The sequence below is a fragment of the Dasypus novemcinctus genome, chromosome 16 (genome assembly GCF_030445035.2).
Source record: "Dasypus novemcinctus isolate mDasNov1 chromosome 16, mDasNov1.1.hap2, whole genome shotgun sequence".
Taxonomy (NCBI): domain Eukaryota; kingdom Metazoa; phylum Chordata; class Mammalia; order Cingulata; family Dasypodidae; genus Dasypus; species Dasypus novemcinctus.
This window is the reverse complement of record NC_080688.1, coordinates 73,930,778-73,947,491: the sequence shown is the minus strand read 5'-3', so window position 1 is coordinate 73,947,491 and position 16,714 is coordinate 73,930,778. Positions and strand designations below refer to the sequence as shown.

Genomic DNA, 16,714 nt, shown 5'->3' with positions numbered 1-16,714 from the left:
ACCTGGACCAAGTTCTTCAGCTTCTCTGGCAAAAGAACTATCTCCCTCATCAGATGATTGAACAAAATGATGGCTGTGACTGTAACGTTTAAGAGTAATGTATTATTATTAATGTTAAGGTCTGTTGCCTGACTTGCATCAATATGACCTAGGAAAACCGAGCGTGGGGGTGTTCTTGGTGGTTGCTGCTAGTTCATGGCTGCAGAGAGCCAAGCACAAACCTCCAAGGAGAAAACCTCAAAGCATTGAGGTTGAGAAAAAAGAGAACCCACTTAGTCTCTGCATTGGAGAGGGTATGAGTGTGTGTTAGTGTGTGGGGGTAGGCGGTGGGAAGGGTGGGTCCTCTGAAGGAGACAGAGGCAACCAGCTGTGTTGTCCAATACACGACCAAACAGTTTATTTAAAAACAACGCATCCAGTACTGTGTTTGGCACATGAGGCAATGAGGCAGGCACATTCACACTTAACAAGTACATTTTGGGAGCTGTCGAAGCAAATCATTGCATTTTCTGCACAAACTACAGTCACGATATACACGCAATTACCTCTGTGAAAGAAAGATGGTAGTCCTTATTCACTGAGAAGGCAGGAGGTATTTACATGGTCCTCAGTCCGGCAGTGCTGGCTCTCTCTGTGGCCTTTGCAGTCTAGCAGCCTCGGAGGCTTGCATGGAGGTTTTTTCCAAGGGCAGCTGAGGCTGTCTCTCACAAGAGATCTGAGTCTGATTTCTATGGGCAGCGGCTTTTTCCAAGAAGCAAGAGAGCTTCTGTTCTGGGTGGGAGCAGGTGAAGTCTTCAAATGCCAGTCCTCTCAGCTTAAAAGGGCATTTTCCGAAACAAATGCACCAAGTGTGTGTGTGTGGGAGGGGCTCCAAGGTATAGCAATATAAGAGGCATTAATTTTCCCTGACACATGCTTCTTGCTCATTTCTTTATTAACTTACATCTATTGTTCTCCTGCCTTTAGACCTTTTGGTTTCATCATTACTCTATAAAAGCTTTGTTTCTCATTCTATGTTTGAGAACATTTTAAAAAATGATGCTAAAATGAAATGGTGAAATCAAAGTAGGCTAGGTGAGAGAAAATATCACATATATTCTTTTGTTTTGATTTCTAATTTATGCTTTCACAGTGGATTGTCAGCTTCCCAAGCAAAAGAGTGGAGGCAGCATGGTGTCGTGTAGTAGAATCCGTGATTGTGATTGAGAAACCAGGATTCTAATTCCAGTTAACTAGTCAAGCAGATGGGTCACTACCTATTTTCTGAATCTTGGTTTTCTCATCTCTACATTGAGGATGTTGATCTAGAATCTAGATCTGTGAAGTTCAACTATGGATATAGAAACCCATGTGAGTCTGTAAATGATGCTGTGTCATGAGGTTTCCATATTTTTGACCTGGGAGAATTTCAGTGCTAAATGCTGATGCTAAATCTCACGGCATCAGTAAACCCTTCTCAGGGCTTATGGCTGAAGGGTTGTTTTTCTGCATAGTAAGGGCTCAGAGCTGCATCTTGAGATGTTGTTAAAGAGCATTTCTAACATGTGATTTAATTATTTTTAGACTTGCAAAATAGTCTAGATTTCAGATTTCAGAAGGACACCTCTTCCTCCTTTTTACAAGTGCTTCACTACTTTATTCTACCTCCATCCATTAACCAAACCCCTCTCCAGTTGTCTACCCACTTTTCTTCCCTACCTCCCTAGCTAGGAGTAGTATGGGAGTGGCTGCTTCCTCAAAACTAGCTTTTGCTGTGAATTTGGTCATAAAGTGGGGCCTAGATCTCAAGTCCTTTCTTCTTGTCACTGTGGACTTGCATCTTTGGTGTTGAGAAAATAGCCAGATGGCGAAGGTATACCTTGGGCCTATGCTGCATGCAGTTTGTTGTGAACACAGAAAAACATCTGAACTTGTACCTGGCCCATTAAGCAAAATATAACTTCCTCAATGTAGAGAAATAAGCTCATCTTTGATGACTGTGAAGAAGAAGAGAAAACAGAGATCTAACCAAGCCTTTTAGACATAATATATAAAATGTCCAAGTTGAATTACCAACATTTATAGTCCAGAAATGAACCTGTAGGATATTTTACAGCAAAATAAATAAATATATAAATAAATAAATAGATTTGGTCCTTCATGGTCTAATTTTGATTTCCTACACAGAGAATAAAAATCTATGGTTACTGATGTCTCAGGAATTAAGTACATGTTTTTTCCAGTGTTGTCTTCCAAAGGATTTAATTAAACCTCCCAAAGAATGACTTCTACCAGAAAAAATTTCAATTTGCAAACAAAACTTGTTCTGTGGGTTGCCAGGATATCTGATTTCTAAACAGTAAAGGAGTCACTTGCAACAACAGTGAGAAAGAAGGAAAGTTACTCTATGGATCAATGTCCAGGGTTTTTTTGGTGGTCCAATGTTTGTTGGTAGATTTTTTTTTCAGGGTACAGCCTTTGCTAGCTTCACTAAGGGCAAGGCACTGTCACCTTCTTCTACAACGTTTGCCTGGTCAGCCACTGGTGTTGTCCAAAGGTGATCCTACTTAGTGGCATTTCATGCCTATTCGGAACTGCTCTTAGGGCAAAGAAAACCCAGCTGAGCACATACTTAGGTCCTAGGCATCTGGGCATGAGGCCTGGCTGGGTGTCCCCTGGTGGTGTAGAGACATTTGAATCCAGGACTCTCTCCAGGTGTAGTGGGGCCAGGTAAGCATAATGGGTGTTCCTCCCCTGGCTCATTTGTGGGCATTATTTTCTGGATGCCTATGAATTTCTTGTTATATCAGAAGGATGAAGACTAAGGGGGCAGGGATAACTAGAGAATTGGGGAGACAGGAGGTGCACTATAGGATATGAGAAAAGACCATCAAACAGGGCTTCAACTGGCAGGTAAAGAATGTTCACCAGGAAGGTCACTCTTAGAAATGAGAAAAGTTCTGGCTGCTAATTGCCCAAGATAATGAGGAGTCAGTTGTGAGGTTCCTAAGGGTCACATGGTTAGGAAATATTTTGAACACATTAGAGCCCTTAGCCTAAAGGACCCAATACTATGTTCTATTTGTAAAATTTGTAAAACTGACCAAGGAGCAAATGCCCACTCAGGGGGGCCATATGGGAGCCCCTCCAAAGTCACTGATAACCTCTTTTGTTTGGCATTCACTAACTCATAAATTGTTCAGGCAGTGCTAGGTGGCAGCCAGCTCATACTGGCTCTTGAAAACATATTGTTAAATTTTTAGCTGGTTGACATCAAGTTAGTAGAGTGATTTTGACTATGATGCGAGTATTTACACCATGGAAACTGGTAAATGCTACAGAGCCGGTTATTAAATATTTACCAGCACGCCAAAGAGCTAAAATGGTCTCTGAATCGCAAAGAAGGGAAATCAGAGGAGCCCTAAAATATCTATGATGCTTAAAGAAGCCCAACACTTCATTAGGATGGCAGTGCCTGTCAACAGAGGCTGGTACCAGGCACTCAGGGCCAGCTGAGTATCTCTCTTACACTGGGTTTTTCCAAGAATTTTAGCTCCTCCATTATCTCTTACAATTGGTATTATTTTAGCCTCAGAACTCTTGCATTTCAGACATTACTTAGAGCTTGAGAAATCAGACCCCTCGAGGAATATTTTAGGGCTGGGACTGACTTCCAAGTTGACTCTGAATGAGCCATTGGCCTTCCCTGTCTCTCATCTTTTTATAAAAATTAGTGGCATGTGACCTGCATCTTGGTTTGAAATACAAAGAGCTGACTTTGTGCTAAAAAAAAAAAAAAAAAAAAAAAGCTATGCTCCCTGCTGTGACTGTCTTCAGGCTCACGTCCATTCTGACTAAATTGACTGTTAACTATTTACTTACTAGTTAGTGGCTGCTCAGTTCAGCCAAAACTGCTGAATGGTTGAGTCACTAAGACTGTGTCTATATGGCCATGTACCATGAAAACTTGAAGAAATACATCTGATACTAATTGCACGAGGAGGGATAAGCATTCAGCTACTTTGGTCCAAATGGTATATATGACTCTTATATTTTATTGGTTCCCAAATGCTGGCTGCATCAGAATCTCCTGGGGATCTTTCTAAATTGGACTTATACCTGAATATTCTGAGTCAAAGATCTAGGGGTAAGGAGCAAGAATTGTATTTTAAGGAGTTCCGCATATCATGTAGCTTTGTTTGCTTCTGGATCAGCAGCAGAATCCATGAACTAACCCTTTAATCCCACCATAATCTTAACATGGAGTCAGTTATTCTGCGACAGGCTCTGCACTGTGATTCCACTGTAATCAACAACAAGAAAATGAGTTTCATTGAGGATATAAACATCTATTGAAACACATGTCTTCAATAACATCATCACAACAAAAAGAAATTTTAAGAAATACTGCATAACACAATAATGATGTTCTAAAATGTTTCCCATTTCAAATTTTATATCTATGTGACAAAGCAATCAGAGTGTGAGAGAGGTGTAATTAGTCATTTTGGTCCTTGGTACCAACTCATCTGTGGCCTTGATTAATTGGGTCACAGAGTCTAACCTGGTCACCCAGTTTGCCAAGGTACTTTAACTCCCCAGTACTGTGATGTTCCACCTGGGTTCTTCGGTCGTATTCATAGCCCCAACTCTCTTTGTAAACAAAAAGTTTACACATTCAGGGAGAAGTAGAGGCTAAACAGAAGCTTTGCTTTGTGCATTCAAACAATCATGAGAAAACGGGTTTATGGATCCAGAATTATACAGAAATTTCCTCAGTCTGTCATTTTACACATGAAGATCCAGTCAGTTATTCATTATAATGTGCACATCTTCTCAAATGTAATGAATAAAATAATTCAAAGTCTGCTGTTGAAATTACTTACAATATGGAAAGCTCGACAAAAGTTATATCTTAATTCAAGGGGCACCAGCTGAAAATTACACATATAGGAAAGTATACAACCATTTTCTGTATTCAACTTCTAAATTATGCATACAACTTACTAAAACCAGGTGTTATTAAGATAAATAGATCATTGGATAAGATTGTAGCCATCAAGTCGAACCGACAGTAACTGAATTATGATTTACCAGAAACATGAGTTACCATGAGAATGTAAGTGGTTATCAGTCAACTTAGGCATACCTAGGCAGCCATCTCTTTTATCTTTTGCATTGAGAAATAAAAATAGAGTGGGAGAGGCCATCTTTTTCCCTCTCTTACACCCTTTCCAATTTATTATTTTTTAAATGTGCCTGTGGATTCCAGACCAAAATCACTTTCCCTTTGAACTGTCTTCATTTGATAGTGATAAGGTCAAGAAGCACTGGATGAAGTCATAATTACTCTACTAATTAGCTATGTGCTTTGGGAAAATCACATAACCTCCCTGTTTCTCCATTTTCTTATTTATGAAGTCAAGAAGTAGGATTAGATAAACTCCAAGGTCTCTTCCAGTCTCAGGGTCCTAGGATTCCACATTTGACCTTGCTTCCTTTGGCCTAAGGCCAACACCTTTTTGCTGTCTGAGGGTGTCTAAGTAGTGCCGTGTTCAAAGTCATAAGAGATGCTCTTCCATGCCTCTGTTTCCCCATCAAATTAGGTTAGTCCTTGTGCTCACATGTAGTGGCTACCTGGCGGCTCAGGCCAAGGAGGCTGGGGAGCCTCTCCTTTTGCAAGTTCTTGCTGGTGGCACCGTGGTCAGGTGCCTGAGATCAAGGTCACAGCCAGATGGCACAGCCATCACCGCCAGCATGGTGAGGCAGACAACACTCAACCAAGCACACAGCACTTTTACGATAATCAGGGACACTTCAGACAGAGACACAAAAGCTGAGGAACCATAGATGTTTTAATCACCAAAGAGGGGAAATTTTTTTTGGGTGTGGATGGAATTCTTGACTCCACATTTTAACTTTGCCTCGCCTGCATCTGCATCCTTGCACAGGACACTCAGAACGGCAGCTGAAAACTGAGAGTCTAGCATTAAGCAGGTTGTCAAATGTTGGTGGGTTTTTACCCCCTGCAACTTAATTGATCATTTGTGTTGGTGCCATATAAAAACAGCCTTGGGGACTTTGTGGGACAATGTATTCCAATAGCTGAGGATGGAGTCGGCGGGGAGTATCCTTAAAGAGGAAATGTTCTAATAAAAGGATGACTTTAAATAAAAGCAATACAGCAGGGGCATGACACAGCCGGGGGTTACATCTGTAGCAGAATCAGGAGGGGCTGGTGGTCCAGTCTGCCTAGGTCCCTGAACTTGACCACACAGACTGGGGAGCAGTAGGAGAGCCAGCAAGTCCTGGTTACTCCCACATGCTTTTAAATCAGGATGCCTGGGACAATTTGACTTCTTTGGGTGATGAGTGTTACACATGTTTAAATTTCTAGAGTCTTTACAAACAAAAAGAGACTTTGTATGATCAGTGAGAGGCCATGTTTTTCTATGCCTCGACTTCATGTCAAGGGCAAGATGAACAATACACAAAATGGTTAAAGCTATCATGTATTTAGTGCTTCCTATGTGCTTTACCCACCCACTTCATTTAATTTTTGCAGTAGGAGGGATATAGGCTGCACATAGAGGATTTACAAATTATGAGAATTGTGTGGTTAACCAGTATGGAAAGGCCTGGAATTTTCTTCAGAGATTTTTAAAGACAAGGGAAGGATGGTCTTGTTTGGGTCAGTGCCAGGGAAGTCCTACCTGGAAGGAGGGGATAAGCCTGATCTCTTAGCCCTTTTAATTCTGGGAGAATGTTTCATTTCCTTGGTATTTTGAGTTCTAGTTAAAGTGATAGATGAAATGATGTTGGGAAATGGGAAAGTCCATTTACTCTAAGGTGAAGATGGAGCCAAGAGCGAAGGAAGATTTAAAAAAGACCTCCCTGAACTTAAAAAAAAAAATGGCATTAGAATGAGGCCAAATTTAAATGGTCCACTGTAGAACATTTAACAGATTTTTGGGATTAAGTTTTCTGTTCTTTTAACCTGCCTGGTTCAAAGTGTCTATGAATGTAGGTTAGTGAAAAATAATGGGCACCTTGGGATTAAAACCCCAGAGTCTGAATCTGCCCCTGTAATATTCACATTAATATCACTTAGCTGTACCCAAACGATCTAAGTGCTTAGGAACAGCCAACTAAACACTTCTGTCAGTTATCAATCTTGCCCTGATTCTAAGAGCACATGTCATGAAAAATGTAGTGCTGTCCTCTTTAAAGGGACAGGGTACAAACACAGTGTGGTTTTGATGCCCATCGAATTATACCACTGTTTCAAAATTTAATAGCTCCCCTTTTAATTGTTTCAGTACAGAGCTTTTTTGTTGTTCCCCATTTTGAAATGTCTATTCCTATACCTTACCATCCATCTGATGATTACCATTCACTGATGTAAGAAAGATGTACTGCAATTGGAAACACATTTGAACTGGATGGTTTTTCTTTCACTAGTTAATATCTGGGTCTAAGTAAGCTGCTCTGATTAGAGAGTGGTCTGAAGAAAATTAGAATAAGGCAGCTCTTCTCTAGGACCAGGCAGATTATGAACATAAAGACCATGTCTTTCCTTACTGCATTTGGTTTAGTTTTAGGCATGATTCTGCCTTCCTGAGAGGGGGCAATGAACTGATTACTGAGCTACAGCAATTCTCTAAGGCTGCAAGAAATCTAGATGAGATTTTTGGAAAAGAATGAGTTACCCCAGCCCAAATGTATATAACAAATGTGCTTGACTGGCATTTGGAACAAAGAAAGAAACTTATTAAAATTTAACATCAACTTGGCCAGACTTTGGGCTGGATTGGGAGGACAAAGTGCTGCTGAGTGAAAAGGCAGGAATGGGAGTGATGGGATTTCTGCTCCTCCGACTGAAATAATGACAAAGAAAGGGGCCGACTAATTCCTTCATGGAAGATCTATACAGTATCACATTTCAAGATTTATTTGATACCAAGTCTTGCCACTCCACAAGGCATTTCCTTTTGAAAAGCTTAATTTGTAGGTGTATAGATCTGAGTTTAGGGAAAGAGGGAACGTCTAGTGTCTACAATTGTCCTTAAGTGAGCACATGGTTTTGGAGCAGTGGTGGTGGACACAAGGATGCCAAAAATGACCCTAGTCCAAGCATTATTTACATGGGGGCCTGGCCTGGTCAATCTCCAAGCCTCTCCTCCACCCTCATCCTGCAGGTTCTCAAAGGCTCTGAATGGACAATGTGGTTATGACACTCTAAGGTACACAGGATTCCATGACAGCATCTACGTTCTTCTTCCTTTGCCTCTATATGTCGCAGGCTTGTAAGCTGACTCTTTGTTTCTATATTCTGAGAGCATTCTCAGCCTAGTGCTTGGGTTGGGACTGTGGGCAGCACCAGACCCAGGCTGGACAGCCCCTGGTCTGGCCCTTACAGGTGTGGCCACAGAGTAATTTGCCCTTATGTCAAGATATGCGATGTTACCACAACATAGGCTGCCCTTGTGATAGTGAGTGATGTGTTGCATGAGACGGCACTCCACAGAGGGTGCACCCTGCGGTTTGATGTTTGATGAATGTTTGGACTAGTGAGAACTTTGTAGGAGGCATTTCTTACAAAAGTAATCACATTGGGATCCATCACGATTTGTTGGGATTGTCATGAAACATCAAAGTTACCCAGAGCCTTGTATACACCAAGTACAGATGCAACACATACAAGCAAAGCTAATTCAATATGATTCCTCGCAAATTATTAAGCTCCACGGTAGTGGGGTCAAGGGAAGGGGGCAGGGGGAGAGCGAGGGAGCGAGCGCAACAGGCCAGAGAAAGAGAGAGGGCGAGTGAGCAATGAGATATGCAAACCACTTTTTTTATGTTTCCAGATTTAAGAGTCTGATCCCACTGGCAAAACTGCAATCCTGCCCAATTTGATCAGAGGCCTAGAATTAAGAGGACTTATCTGAGTACAGCTGCAAAAACTACAGCCCTATTCCTCATAAAAAATGGGAGGCAGTTTATTATTAAAATACAAACATGAAAATACTTCAAATCATTTCATTAGCAGCATAGTTCCAAATGCAACATTCCTTTTATCACTCAAGTTTAAATCATGTGGCTTAAATGTATCCATCCTGCTAAATCTAAGACCCTTAAAAGAGCAGTGCAAAAGAGGGAGAGGATATCTTTCCTTTTAAATGGCAGACAAGCCTTATAAGAAATTCTCTAGGGTTCTATTCTGAAGACTATTCAATTTGATTTGGGGCACTTTTTAAACAGCCGTTTGGCACTTTCCATTTGGAGTCTTCAGGCACAGTGTGACAGAGCCAGCTTGGTGAGCCCTTCACCGTGCATTCGGTAAAGCAGCTGGAACTCGGCAGGCAGTTGGTGGGACTCCTGCCACTTGGTGGTAAATTTGGTTCCTTTTTTGTCATAGTAATGGTATGGAAGGTCTTCCCTTGTGTTGGGGTCAAATCCAAAAGGCCAAAATCCATACAAGTGGATTTCTTCACATATTGCTGATGCAAGGGTGTACATAAGAATACCTGTGCTCAACCGTTTAGGCGACAAATGTTTGTTTTTCCAGTACCTGTGAAACAATAAGTACATGTGGATTCACGTTTTAATCAGGAGGGGGATTTGTTCAAGTAACTTAAATGGCACTTGCTTTGAATCTGTCTTTTAGACCACATACACACACACACACAAATCCCCTGGGCACAATGGGCCACATAATTTATGGGACCCAGTGCAAAATGAAAACATGGGCCCTTTGTTGAAAAAATTAAGAATTTCAAGATGGTGACAGTAGAGCATTAAACCAAGTGCAGGGCGCTTCTGAGTGTGGTTTGATCATCTTTAAACTTAACAGCTGGGCTGCACCGTCTCTTAAAAAGGTAACTATACATTCTGGGGAACTGGGACAGACCCAGTTCATGCTATTATCCTTGTCATAGCTATTAGTAGTGCCTCCTTTCTCTCAAAGAAAAAAGTTTCAGTTTGGACTATAAAGTATGATATCACCCTACTGTTTTGATACATACCTATTCATTAGACTATGATTCCTTCTTCTGCGAGATGGCAACTAAATAGAGCGTAAATTTGGAAGACTTTAGGGAATAGTCTTTTATGGGATAAATATCTTTAGAATTCCCTGTTTATCAGGCCTCCCAGTGCTCTATGTTATGATAATATCTGGATATAAAGGGAAATCAGAGTTGAAACAATTTGCTCAGGTGATTTAAAGAAAAGATACATACTATTAATCTTGCTTTATAAAAGGTCTTGGATTCATGGCTCTCAATTCTGGCCACTTATTAGAATCACCTGGAGAGTTATTAAAAAATTCCAAGTACCTGAGCCTCATCAGACCAGTTACATCAGAATCTCTTAAGAAATAGCCCAGGGGTCAGTATTTTTTAAAGCCCTCCAAGTGATTCTAATGTACAGCCAGAGTTGAGAATCACCAGACTAGATGAAAACATTGCATCTCTGGGCAACTGTCTAGCAAATTATAAGGAATAACAAAGAGCAAATAAAATAGTTTTCACAGGTTTTTGCACTCAAATCTCAAACTATTAAAGCAGCTTATAAAATTTATGCATTATCTTGGACATCTATGAAACACCCAAACACCAAATAAGTAGAAAAATTTTGAGTCAATTCCATCTTTTTTAAAAACAAACACCTGATTTGTCTAATTTAGCTATAGGCATTACTGGAACATAGCTATCCATTAAAAAAAATTCCTGATTTGTGGTGATTTCCAAGACTGCTTATTAGGCTTGCCACCAAGGGAGAGGACAGGGAATGGAAAGGGGAAACTGATAAAACACGAATCCTTCCATTTGGCACCTGGTTTCTAGCAAGAGGTAGGAGCCTGAATTTCTTAACTAGAATGATTCATTCATTCATTATGAAAGATAAGCATTTGCCCTAAAGTACTTTGTGCAAACTAATGTAACAACTAATTAGATACCCCCCACCCCCACCCCGAGAGATTACAATATTGATTTGCCATCTGGTGGGGTATGAATTAAATGCAATAAAATATACACACCTGTTGACATGTTGCATTATATTTCCAGGCCAAGCCAATTGGACCTTTAACTGACCTCTGTGTTCAACAAAAAAGTCAACTAAAGTCCTGGTAACAGTTGCTGAAGTGTGAAAGAAAAACGCAGGGATCCAAAGAATGGCCCCATCGAGCTTTTTTAAACTGAGGAAAAAGTTGTTACGGTCCTGAATGGTCAAAAGATTGTTGTAATACTTTTCCAGGATGCTGGGGTTGAAGGTAGTAAGGTTGGTTTTCCTTCCAACATCTCTTTGGAAAGCCTCCGTAGGGGCAAAATTGCAACGGAAAACAAAATCTGATTTATCTATTTCTTGTCCACATTGGCTCCCTGTCAGGATCCCACTATTTCCAACCACAGCACAGATATTATAATGCTTATTCATAATAGGTGACACATCTGGAAGCAGTGATCGGAAGTTATTGCTAATAGAGAAAACATATTTATGGCTGGAATAATCATAGTGCATCAGTTGTCCAATCCGCACACTATTCTTGGTCAAAGAAAAATTTTTTATTACATCGACATGCTGCAGAATTTCTTGCCTAAAATAAAAAGAAATTCATTAAATGTTTCCCATTCAAAAGAATTGACTTTCCATCCTACGTTTTAAGCTGCCATTTTATTCAGACAAGAATCTTAGGCACACCGAACCCGAGAGAGTATACATTTATAATAATTGTGGTCTTGGGAGGGAGGACTGCTTCGGAGTCTAGAGACGTGATAATTCTTCAGTCAAGCTCTGAATGGAATCCTTTGGGTACTATAAATGTTGTGACTTACAGTTTTAGCTGCCTTTCCTTGGTTTTCTGTTTTATGAGAAGAGAGTGTTTATTTGACCACGGTGGAGGCATAGGCCAAACTGTGTCAAAAAGTACAGGATGACAATATACACCAGTCCCAAAGAGCTTGCATTAACACATGAACAGTGTGACTTTGAGTTTGTAACTAGGGACTACTTGTTTGCTATTGGATTGCAGTGTTCAAGGAAGATCAAATATCGTTGGTGTCCAAATAAAAGTAAAATAGATCTGAGCTGCTACAGTACTATCTATTATTAAAGTATGAAAATGGTAATAGCAGTGGGTGCAGCTGAATATTTAATAGAAATGAGATGATAATCTCATTAAGGTCCTCTGAATAATGAAACAGGGATATTTTTTCCCAATTGATTATGCAGAAACACAATTTAGTTGGAGAACTCTAATCCTCAGAGAGAGGCTATTGTAAACCCTGAAAATGGCATATTCCAACAATTCAGAGGATAAATAAGGCAAGGGTGATGTTTAGAACTATTTTCAGGTTGCTTTCATGTTAAGCTTTAAGTAAAATTAAGCGTCCCCTCCTAAAGTCCCCTCCTAAAGTTTTAGCTGTTTAAAATATTTAAGAGAGATGAGTAACATGTTCCTTTATTGTTAGATTCCCCAAAACTAACAGATCATATTGAATCTTGTGTTTCTTCTGCCTAAAAAATAGCAGGAATGAAACTAAATGCTTTGAACTTCATCATTGTACCTGGAATTTTATTTTTAAAAATTACTGCATTCTTAAAAGTATAGAGCAACAAAGATGGAAAAGTTTAATCCAAAATTCCCAGTTACCAGTACTGTTTGTCCAAGCTGTTAAAAACGTATGGTACATTTAAAAGGATACTGGTAAAAATTAATTAAAATTCTCCCAATAGGGGAGCAGATGTGCTAAAGCAGTTGAACATCTGCTTTCCACATGAGAGATTCTGGGTTTGGTTCCCAGTGCCTCCAAAAAACAAAAAAACAAACAACAAGCAAATAAACAAAAAAACCAACTTGGGGCTGTGGATGTGGCTCAGTGGTTGAGCACTGGCTTCCCACACATGAGGTACCAGAGTTGGATCCCCTGTTCCAGTAACTCAAAAAAAAAAAAAAAAAAAAGATCAGTAGATTGAAAGGAGCAAAGTTTTAAGAAGGAAACATCATTGCTCTAACTGGTCATTTGGTTACATTGGTGTGGGAAGAATATGTTTACTGAGTTAGAAAGAAGTTTTGAGGAGCGCTTTAACATATTCTATCCATTAAGGTTTTCTGGGTTGTCTATAAAATTAATATTGGATTAAACACCTAGAGGTTTTTGTTTTTTTTTTAAAGAAAACACTTGTAGGATTTTAGAATTAATCAATTATTTTCATAGACTAATTTCTAAGTAAATAGCATTTTGAAAATTTTAATTTTAACCACATGCCTAATGACAACTTTTCAAGTAAACATTTTCATGATACCATGGATATCTATTGAATTTGCTTTAATTCTGCCAGTAGAGTAAAAAATAGAGAGCAAATAGCTAGAAATGCTACGACCACACAAAACCCCCTAAATATAGTGATTTGTAAAATAAGCATTCACACCCCTAATGAGTACACTAGATGGCTCACACTCCACTTAGTAGCATAATAATCCCACCAAGGAGTAGAGATTCATCTCAGCTTGCTAAGAATAGGCCTGCATCACTGAGGAGAAATACATAAATTTAAATAAATCTTACCATTCTTACCCTCCCCCTTCAGAAAAAAAAACAACCAAAACTTCATTTATAAATTGAAGTAGCTAAAAGACATAACTAATAAGAATGATGGGTAGCTTTTCAATATATTAAAAAGCTGTAAAGCTTAATGAAAACAAATGGGCAAAAGCAAAACAAAACTATACTGAAATATCTGCATATACTTGGGTGAAGGTTTTCACTAGTATTTTGACGGAGATGGATTATGATGTTTTCTATGGGTTTCAATGAGATTATACCATTTATTTATTTTTTCCAGTAAGGGAATGGAAATGCACTAGGTGGTCTTTTTAAAAAATTTTTTTACTGCAATTAACTGCCCCCCTCCTCTAACCAAAAAAAAAAAAAAAAAAAAATAGGTGGCACTGGCAGTTATCAGTTATCAGCCTGACATGGTGCTCAATCAAGTCTGAGTTAGGGACTATATTGGAAATGTCTGTTTTTTCATTTAAATTGGTAGTCCATAGTACTAGCAATGGTTACCAATGAGCGTTTGATGCAGTCAGGCCAAGTAGACGAAGCAAAAACTCCTCTTCAGAGGGAGAGAAGAAAGGTTTTTGCTGGTTTGGATTTTTTGTGGTTGAGTTTAGTTTTGTTTGAGTTCCAGAATTTAAAAAGCACATTTTGGATCTTCCCCCCCACCTGTCCTACCTTTGATGTAAAAACGCTGTCCGATTAAATATCCACTTAGAAGGTTTCTCTTGGAGTTCTTGGGTTAGAGAATTCGTAATGGGCACAAATGATGGGTCTAGAAACTTCAGCGCAAACTGAGACCTGGAGAAGGACATTACACAGGCAAACGTGCTGGCCTCAGCCAGGGGAAGCCGAGGTAGCCATTAAAGTCCAGCAGAGAGTTGGGGGGGGGGGGGTCAGTTGGCACACGGCACAGCTATCCCATTCCAGGCCTCCCTCGCATTTGTCCCACCCTCTGCTTCCCACACAACCCGGGAGGAAGTGCAACCCAGGGAAACCCGTCTCCATTGTCCATCCCCCGAGCGCTGGAGAGACCCTAAAATGGCCGTCACGCGGAGAGCAGGGGCGGGACCTCGGCGCCGCGCGGGAGCCGGCTGCGCGGCGAGAACCGAGAGTCAGCACCGCGGACAGCGGCAGCGGCGCCGAGGTCCGACCCACCGCGCCCCGCAGCCCCGGGGAATTAATTTTTGGAGAAAGGGCGGAGGAAAGCGGAGACCGAGGGGGACGGCTGGGGATGGCTCCTGCTTTAACCTCTTCCTTCCCTAGACCACATCTGATTTCACTCCCTGGATCCTGACTGCGGATCCCCGGAGGCCGCGGGCCAGCTCGGCTCTTCTGCCCAGGCGCAGCTTCTCTAAATCCCGCGCCCCAGGCCCGGCGTGGACCACACAGGTTGCCGTCGGTATTTACCCCTCGCCCCCCAGGAGGCCCTGCCGGGACAGCTCCTTGGGTCACAGGTAGGGGCGCGGGCTCTCGATGGACCGCGCCGAGCTGCGCCTGGCGCCTCTTGGTTCTGCCCCAAGCTCGTTGGTGCCTTCGACCAGGGGCCCGGGAGGCGTCCTTAGGAGGCTCGCTTCCCGCAGGGGGCGGGGAGATGGCAGAAATCCCGGAAACAGGGCATGGTAACGGGGGGGGGGGGGGGGGGGGAAGGGTCGAGGGAGAACGTCCCAGGGGCTTCATAAGACGAAACCCACGCAGCATTTGCTGGGTGGGGGAAGAGAAAAGAGGAGGTGAGCGCGAGGGGCAGTCGGCGCCTGCGCCATTAAATCGCCCCTGGACTGCCCGGAGCCCGGAGTCTGCAGAGAGGCGAGAGCAAGGCGCTCACCTCACGCGTGTCCATCTCGCCTCTCCCCCCAACGCACACACACGCATATTGCTTCCCCGCCCCCCCATCATTCTCCCGAAACCCGTCCCCCATTGCAAAAATGGGGGGGGGGGCGGGGGATGCCGAGGAAAACTATGAGAAATGCAGTCCCATCGATTAGGATTTTCGGCTTTTGGGGCTTTGGGCTGAAAAATATCGGGGTTGGGGGAAGGGAGAATCAGAGACAGGAATGAAAGAACCACGCAGTCATCTTGCCCAAAGTGTATCGGAGAAGTCACAACAACCTACTCTCACAGCCCCCCCCCACCCCCCCAACCAGATACCCGAGGGCCCTCAAATAGAGGCCCGGACTCACCGGAATCCCGCGTGGAACATGTACATTCGGGGAGCCCCCGGGCTGGCGTACTTGGGAGTGGTGAAGATGTTCTCCTTTTTCAGGGACACGTAGCTGATGAGCGATAAAATCAGCAAAGCGACGCTGAGCATGACCAGCCCCAGCACACTGGCGACCCGGGCCATTTTGCAATTTCTCATCCCGAGCTGGGCTGGGATCAGGGAAACCGGGTAAATCGGTCCATTGAACGGCCAGCAGCTCGCTGGCGTGTGAGTGTGAGTGTGAGTGTGTGTGTGCGCGCGCGAGGGAGCGTGTGTGGCGGGGGAGGGGGACCCGGGCAGGGGGAGCCGCGGAGAGCCGAGGGGGGGCGGGGACCGGAGCCCCAGAGAGAGCCCCAAGGAAGGGGCGAGCTGGGCCGGGAGGCTGGGCAGGAAGATAGAGGGTCTGCGCGGCGGCGTGGCGAGGGAGCGCGCCGTGCAGTGCGTCTCCGGCCGCCGGCTCAGGCACCCCCGCGCGTTTCCAGCGAGGCTGCCATCTCCGCCGCCGCCTGCGAGATAAATGTGATTGGAATAATGTTACAGTTCGATCTAAGCGCAGGATTTAATTAATGAACTCTAATCTCCCAAATAACCGAGGGTGGGGGAGAAGGGAAGAAGAGGAGGTGGCGAGGGAGGGGCATTGAGGTAGGAAGGCTGCAGCCCACCCAATGGCCTCCCGGGAGAAGGGTGCGGGTGAGGAGGTGGCTGTGGGGAGACAGAAGCCCAAACTTAGTTTACTGGCCCATTAATTGCTTTATAATTATATCACGGAAAAAGGAGATAAATAACCGGATTTGCTGCCCTAGAGGATAAACACCAGCTGGGTGCTTCCCAGGGATGCAGGGAGGTTGGTGTTAGGAACGCAGCCACTGAAAAGCTCCTCTCTTGGCTGCCGAGTCCCTAAGGGGAGCACCGCTCCTAGCCGCCCAGCCAGGAAGCCCCAAACGGCTTGGCGGCTGGTGGGCAGTGTAAGCTC

At 42.8% G+C, this 16,714-nt stretch overlaps 1 protein-coding gene across 1 annotated transcript; it reads right to left on the bottom strand.

Moving 5' to 3' along the window:
- Positions 1-370: 370 nt before the first annotated feature.
- Positions 371-16,469, bottom strand: ST8SIA3 (ST8 alpha-N-acetyl-neuraminide alpha-2,8-sialyltransferase 3). Its single transcript, XM_023587048.2, has 4 exons — positions 15,722-16,469; positions 14,220-14,342; positions 11,021-11,578; positions 371-9,550 (listed from the first exon to the last, which is right to left on the bottom strand). Exons 1-4 carry the CDS (start codon positions 15,898-15,900, stop codon positions 9,268-9,270), a joined length of 1,143 nt encoding a protein of 380 aa, XP_023442816.1. The 5' UTR covers positions 15,901-16,469; the 3' UTR covers positions 371-9,267.
- Positions 16,470-16,714: the final 245 nt, after the last annotated feature.

Bases quoted from the DNA above. Each gene is read 5' to 3' on its own strand.
- ST8SIA3 (XM_023587048.2), bottom strand. From the start codon at position 15,900: ATGAGAAATTGCAAAATGGCCCGGGTCGCCAGTGTGCTGGGGCTGGTC. The intron at 14,343-15,721 runs GTGAGTCCGGGC...GTCCTTCTCCAG, and splicing joins ATGTTCCACGCGGGATTCCG to GTCTCAGTTTGCGCTGAAGT. The intron at 9,551-11,020 runs GTGTGTATATTT...ATTGTTTCACAG, and splicing joins ATAATGCAACATGTCAACAG to GTACTGGAAAAACAAACATT.